The sequence below is a fragment of the Gymnodraco acuticeps genome, unplaced genomic scaffold, assembly GCF_902827175.1.
Source record: "Gymnodraco acuticeps unplaced genomic scaffold, fGymAcu1.1, whole genome shotgun sequence".
Lineage (NCBI taxonomy): Eukaryota > Metazoa > Chordata > Actinopteri > Perciformes > Bathydraconidae > Gymnodraco > Gymnodraco acuticeps.
Genome location: NW_022989977.1, coordinates 579,806 through 587,300, shown reverse-complemented (window position 1 = coordinate 587,300; position 7,495 = coordinate 579,806). Strand labels below are relative to the sequence as shown.

General features: G+C 40.0%; 1 protein-coding gene across 1 annotated transcript in view; it reads right to left on the bottom strand.

Moving 5' to 3' along the window:
* Positions 1-573: 573 nt before the first annotated feature.
* The window catches only part of crppa (CDP-L-ribitol pyrophosphorylase A), a 41,653-nt gene continuing 34,731 nt past the window's right edge, over positions 574-7,495 (bottom strand). Inside the window, exon 10 of the mRNA XM_034211482.1 lies at positions 574-2,129. Within this exon, the coding sequence (XP_034067373.1) occupies positions 2,025-2,129 (105 nt within the window). The 3' untranslated portion in view covers positions 574-2,024. The remainder of the gene's footprint in view (positions 2,130-7,495) is intronic.

Sequence of the window (7,495 nt, the reverse complement as noted above, 5' to 3'; positions counted from 1 at the left end):
TCCACTAGGTGGCACTGTAGTACAATAAATAAATCATGCTCTCATCTTCACCACAACCTCTCTCTGTGAATTAATCCAGGCAAGTGGATAGCATTGACAAAATTCTTCCATCCAGAAATATATTTGAATGTATCAGTGAATTGTAAGAATCACGCCAAGACTTCTTGGAAACCTAAAACCTGTATTTAAATGATGTCCTAGTCACAACACCGGTTTCACCCGAGCCTCCCCCAGTGTTTTGTTTTGGCTGATGCACCTATGTTAAAAAACAAAAGGAAACATCCGGTTTTCTGCATTCTGTCCTGCTTCCACAAATTCACTTTAGAGCATCACATGTTTATTAATTGGCTACTGAAAATAGTCCTTGATAAACATTTTACATTATAATACTTGATCTTTCTGCCCAGTCATTTAATGATGATCTGTTCTGTTCATCTTTAAATATGACAGAAGGGGTAAATCAAAGGGAATGAAAAAGAGAATAAGAAATCAAATACATTCATAAAAGTTTCAGGATATTCAGATGAAATAAGAAGAATCCTATGTGAGTGAATACAAAAAACAACAAATGTATGCTTGCAATCACTTTATATTATAAGTTGCTTGCAGCGCTCATCATATACCACTGTGGGTTACGTTCTCCAGAGAAATCCCTGAAATATAAGCGTATGTGTGAGGAGTTCATTTCAGGAATCTGAAGATGCCCGAGGCGGCTTTCTATCAACACTTGGAATTCCACTGAGCTGCAGAGGACCGCAGGAAACTGGAGATGTTGGAAGTTTGAGAAGTGTACACAGAGCGACAAAGCCTTTGTGGTCATCTTAGGAATGTTCCGGCATCAACACTTTTAAGACTCTTTGATGTGCACAACTGTTTTCCCTCCTTTCCTGTGACAAATACACGATCCTGGGGACGGAAAATACTTAACAAAAAGGTAAACTTTCCCAGACATTTGGTTATGCTTCACCAGAGATGGAGAGGACAGTTCTGTTGTAATTTCCTTTCTTTGCCTAACAGAGAACACATATTTCACTGTTATTCTGCAACTTAATATTTAACATTAGATAACTATTGCCGTTGGTTTTGGCCATGACAAACTAAGAAGGCAAGAATGTATATGCAAGAAGATTTCTAGTAAGTAAAGGTAAGTAAGAGTTTGGCTGTAGCACTATAACAGCTTAGCAGTATAAATCACCTAGCAGAGAGTGACTGAAAGCTGTCCTCTGTGTGTAATGAGACAGATGAAGATGAAGATGATGAGGGTCAGCAGAGACAGGAGAATGGTCAGGTGATCTCCAGAGGAGGGCTACTCACAAAAGGAGAGGAGAAGCATCATTGGAATAAGTCCAGAGCCTCATTCACAAAAAACAAAGTTTAAGTTGAGAGCAAATTTTCACAAAAGTAATTTTACTTGTCAAATGAGGAAGAGCACAGGTGTAAATTATGAAAATAGGTTTGGCTGTATTCTATAGTTGCTTTGATTTAAGGGTCCTACCACCATGAATACAAAGCCATCATTAGAGTAACTGTTTATTGTTTTAAATAAGCAGATTTTATAGAGTAAAAATATATATAAACCATTTTATAACATATTAGCGTCAGTCATGAGCAACTTTATCCAGTGGTACAAGCAGTAGTTATCATGATTCATGTCACAATACAGTAGATTAACTCCAAACGCTTCACATTCTCTTAACTTGAAGAGGCACAGGTTGCATTAAAGCCTTCTGTGAACACCGCATACAAACATCATTTTTCCACTTTCTGGTGATTATAAAAACATGGTCTCTAGACCCTCTAGCCAAGGGACCCACACTTAGGACTGTTCTGCTTACATTTTGTCATTTCTCTTTTAAGGTGGTCCTGAAAGTCCCCATGCTTTGTGAAACAGCTGTACTTAATGGTGGGAGTATCCCTTTAAACTCGCTGTAATTGGTAAAGAAGGCTAAAATAAAGCCAACTGTCTTATCCCTGCTATGTTCATGAGTCATGGTGAGGGGGTTTTCTGTCCATGCTGCTTCTCTTCATGCCTGCAGAAGCTGTCCCACCAGGGCGGGGCTCCTGTCCCGGATCAGGGCTGACGTGATCTCAGCGACCCTCGACACGGACCTCTCCCAACGCTGGGTGTCCTGAGAGAGAGAGAGGGAGGGAGGGGAGGAGGAGAGACAGGGAGGGCATCTGGTAAATGACATCAAATGACAGACTCTCGTGAGCTCAGTAGTAGAGGATCCTGCAATGAGAACAACAAATCCCAGAGCAGATTCACATTTGTTCACGTTTATCTTTCCTCCCACTAGTCACGACTCCATCTGAGTCATCCTAATGTTTGTAAACCAGCAGGACCGCCAGCAGCATCTAGTGAGTGTTAGCAGCCAGTTCAAACCGGCTGGAATTTAAAGGTTGCTCCACTTATAGTAATGGCAAAAGCAAGGAATAGGCCTGATGTGAAGGAGATACACAATCATTGGGTTGTGGTGGTCGTAGATGTACTCAGATATTTGACCTTTACCTAAGTATTATTTTATTGTGTACTAAGTATAAGTAGCGATACCACAATGAAGAATTACTCAGGTAATAGTCCTGCCTTCAAACTCTTACTTAAGTCCAATTACAAAAGTATAAGCAATTATTATGCATAATGGTCGGTTTCAGAATTATACTTAATGATTGAATTTACTAACTACAACTATTTACGAAGAAAAATGTTGCCATAATACTGGCTGTTGTCTGGATTTAACAATCCTAAAAGGTTTGTCCTCATCGAGGAGAATCTAGTTGGAGTCAGCTGTGAAGACAAATAAACACAGCATATAATGAATAGCAATCAAAATTCATCACATTTAGTTTGATTGTAAGAATCACAACATCTGGTGGAGGATCTTCTGTTTACACAGAATCCACAGAATTAAACACCACAAATGTGTGTTGATTTCAAGTCCTCTGAAGCTTGTGAATCAATAAGGCCTACAGACAGATCTATGCTAAACCACACGGAGAGACCAAACGTTCTCTCATTCAGTCAGTGCGTATCATTTACTGCCCAACTCCAGTGGTGTGGTTGTTTTTGCTTCGGTGATTCCTCTTTTCTGTATCTATTTCTTCTTATTTTTGTTCTGGAAACTGCCTGCAAAATGCACTTTTAATGATTTTCACTCCCTAACTCCATTCCTCACTCTACGGCAACTTCCTGCTTTGATTTCGTTTCTTGATGAGGCCTCAAAATGACCTGATGTTCATATTATTAAAGGCACTGAAGCAAAAGGAGCTAACTTGTTCCTCATGTAGATGTATGCTTCATGCTCTACCTGATCTTCTACATTCATCCATCGTGGACTTTCAAGAAGCTTATGACACTGCTTTTGATGTAGCAGCATGAAGGAGAACATGTAAAAAAATCAATTCTAGAAACGTTTATAAAGGTATATATTATATACAACTTAGAACACAAATAAGGATGTTTAACTACAGAAAAGAGAACAAATAAAGGCCTGGGACAGTTTGGTTCCTGCAATAAGAATAAGTCTGTTTGTATATCCTGGATCTTACTTTTATAGTTTTGGCCAACCTGATTGGTTGCTAAGCCCTACCTTCCCTTAGTTACTGTTGCTATGCCTGCCAATATTTTAGTTTTTGCACAGCGCGATACATTTAAAATCAATATGGTGGCATGTTCACTATTGAAATTAAATGTTTGAATCTGAACATAAAAGGATGAAAGAACAGCAGTTCAGATGTGATGCAGGTAGACTGAACTGTGAGTGTTTTTTCAGCAAACAGTTCAGGTAATAATTTGACAGTTTTTTTCTCTTTCTTAACCACCTGTAAAACTTTTCTTTTGTTGCAATATTTTCATAATCTTACATTTTTGGCAAAAGCCTTCAGGGCCAAGTCACAGGAAGTGCGTACGTGTTACTAATGACATTAACGATTGTTCTTTTCGGTGTTGAAGTTAGCCGTGACAGTGAGCAAGGATTCACAACTGCAACACCTAATATGAAGTAAGCTTTTATGACTTGTTCTGCCAAGAGAAATCTAAATGTCTGTTGTGAAAAAGGCCTTCAACTTTGGAAAGTATAATGTAATCAAACAGCCAAAAACAAAGGTTCCAAGTAAGTTGTAATAAATCGTAATATCCTTTAAAACAGAATTGGATCTGAAGTGAATTAATTTATTGTCAAATAACGCTTTCTGTTTTGGGTTTATAACCAACTTCATCAGCCAGCTCTCAAAGGGCAGGTTAGCTTGGAGGGAAATCAAACTATTTAAGATGGCTTTGCACAAAGATTTTAATTTCCTAGCATCCACAAAGAGGAACATAAAACTATATTAAAAACATTTCCCACTTAAATGACAAAAAAACATGATTTGTGATCTGGAACTTCCCATTTAACATATATTCAGATCTGGCTTCCAAAGGCATTTAGCTAACTATGTGTCAGCAGTTAAACACAAGTGAAAGATCAACAGGAGAAAAATAAGCTTTCTTTTACTCTGTTCTTTATCTCAATGCCTAGCTTCACCGGCCAGCTCCTCTCAGCACAGTTTGTTCAGGATCTGGACGGGAATGTGACGAGGTGTGAGAGCGATGAGCGTGGAATCGGGCCTGACCGTGGTTAATGGGAGCGAGGGACCCGGCATCAGAGCTCCGAGTGCTCCTCTCTAATCTAAACCAGCGAGGGGGGAGTCAGATGACATGGATTTTCCACACTAAACCAACTGAAGGGGGGATTGGGGTACAGATCAGCAACTCCAACCTCCTCATTGATTAAAGAGAGTCAAAAAAGAAATGATGAAATCCAAATATGATAGTTTTGAATGAGCTCCAGAGGCATTCTGTGTCAGCTTCAACAATCTTTCCTTAATATGCTTTTAGATCTAAGATTGGATAAATCTTTGAAGAATCAAAAGGGAAAGAAAAACGGTGGGGCTTTTATGTTTTTCTGGGGGGGGGTTGTACGATGTACGCAAGTCATTGTTCTGTGGTTTAATCACAACATCTGTAAGCAGTCAGCAGAGAGCAGCTGATAGCACAACATTTTTCACATTTCCTATATGTGTAGCTCCATCAATGATTAGCCAGGAGCTCCTAGAAATCAAAGATCCAAGTACAAATCTAATAGCATCTTTCATTGTTTACACCATAAGCAATCAGATCAAAGCATTCCTCCAATTGTTATCTAAAAGCAATTACATCTTTGCACGGAAAGTATTTGAGACGTTACATGTGTTCAGAGGAGCTCAAAGGCTGCGGGGAAGATAAATGTGATGAGCGTGATCACTGGTCTGTTACTATCCAAGTGAGTTGACAAGTTCGATGGGAAAGTCACGAGAACTCCTGAGGCCTGTACTACGAAGCCGGATTTTTGCTTAGCGAGCTAACTTCAGGGAAAACTCTGGGTTTCCGGTCCTACGACGCTGGTTCTCTTTTTAGCAGGCTAGATCTCCATGGTAACTTATGCTAAGCGGCTAACCTGCCCCGGAGCAGGTTAGGTTGCAGGCTAAGAGCTCAACTCAGTGAAAGCACTGCCTGCTGACCAATCAGAGCTCAGTGTGCGGAGTTTAAAGCGATCAAGTCATATTACAGGAGAAAGGAAATACAGAAAAGCTGCCGTCGCAGGAAAGACGGCCGGCAAAAATCACCGACTGTGTGAACGTGAACATTAATAGAATATCACCTCCCATCTTCAGAGCAATCTGACTATTATAACATTAGCGTTAAGAAAGCTTACTTAAATATCTGCCACAAGTTAACATAAGTAACCCGAGCAAAGTAACATTACGTACAGTCCACGGCACTGTGAGTGCAGACGTCGATGTGACATTATCATTCATATCACATCATAATGTATCATATATTTCCTTATCTGAGTCAGCTGAGCCGTATCTGGCCCTGCAACACTCAGTGTCACATACTGTATGCAGAAGTATTATTTTAAGCAACACATTAAGTTGACGAAACACTCGAGTCAAATGTAATTAAAGTGAGATCGTGTCTTAGACGGGGCAGTGATATCATAAACCTGTTAATGTACGCATTCAAACACTTTTCCTTTTGCCAGCTGTATTCACCTTGCAGGTGCAGCTATGTGGTTGAACTGGATTCGTAGTACAGGACTCTGGTGCCTCGGCATATTGAAGACAGTCATCAAACCACAGCAAATTATAGACTGGTCTGTTTTGCTTATAGGCAGAACAGAAAAACATGAGAAAATAAGAAAAAGAAAAGAAAGTCAAGATCACCAAGGAAGATCAAAGTTTTAAGCCTGTCTAAGTTCTAGTGTTGAATTATTTCCACTCCAAATATGCAGCCTTTGAAATATGAATCATGCTTCGTAAAACAGCATTAATAAATCAAGTAGTGGCCTGCACAGTAGAACATAAATACGACCTGAGCTCTTCATTGACTCGTGGCGGAGCTTTGAGTAGTCACAACTGCCCCTCAAATGCAGTCGTAAAAAAAGCAAAACAAAAGGGTAGGATTTCTTTACAGGAACACACTCTGAGACATTTGCATATCTAACTGCTTTAAGGCTGAAATCTATATAGCTTTAGTGAGTAGCATGTTAACGGATTGATTGTCGTCCCGGAAAAGATAACCAGCAAGTAAGTCATGACAGACGAGAGCTGGTAACTCTGCTGACCCGGGCTTTGCTGCCGCTGGCGGGGGTGGCGCCCCGTTGAGCTCGCGTCTCCTCTTTCCACTAAAGACCATCCAGGAGGAATAAAGCAGCTGGCTAATGAGCAGCACGCTGGCTCATTGTTACGAGTACGCTAATATCCATGAGAGGGAATGCATGTGTTTACACAGATAAGAGAGCAGGCACGCATACGACAGACAGACTGGGTTTTTACTCGTACATGTGCACCCTGGCATGAGATCCTGGAGGGATTTGCCTGTCTCCAGATTTTTTTTTTCACCATCATCATCATCAGATCTCATGTCCTCCAGCATTTCCACTGACTCTGTCCTGGTGTCTTTTCCAGCAGAATATGGAAATGGAGCTAGCGTGCGCACAAGTCTGACTATTTCCAGCTAGGGCAGCGTTAAAACAAACATGGCTGGTTGTTTTGACAGACATGAGATAAAACATGAAGAAGAAGTTTAACTCAGTCTTGGAGATCACGACCACAAACAGATTTATCTGATGAGCAATAGGCATTCTTCACCCGTTTACAGAGCCAAATAATATTCATACTGTTTGTTCCAAAGTCAGAAAGTACCTCATGAGCTATGTGCAGTCACAGGAGGGTATTTTATTTTATTCTATTATTAAAGTTCCCAAGATTCACTTTACTATTATTATTATTATACAAAATGGAACCCCACTTTCCACCTTCCAGACTTCAACTCCCAGCCAAAAGTATCATCATTTATTCACATTAGTGGAAGGACTATCATCAGTAATTATGTCACATTTAATGGAAAAGAGACATTTACATTTTTAACACAACACTTTTTTTCCACTGACAGCAGAGCCTCTGTTACATCGATTAC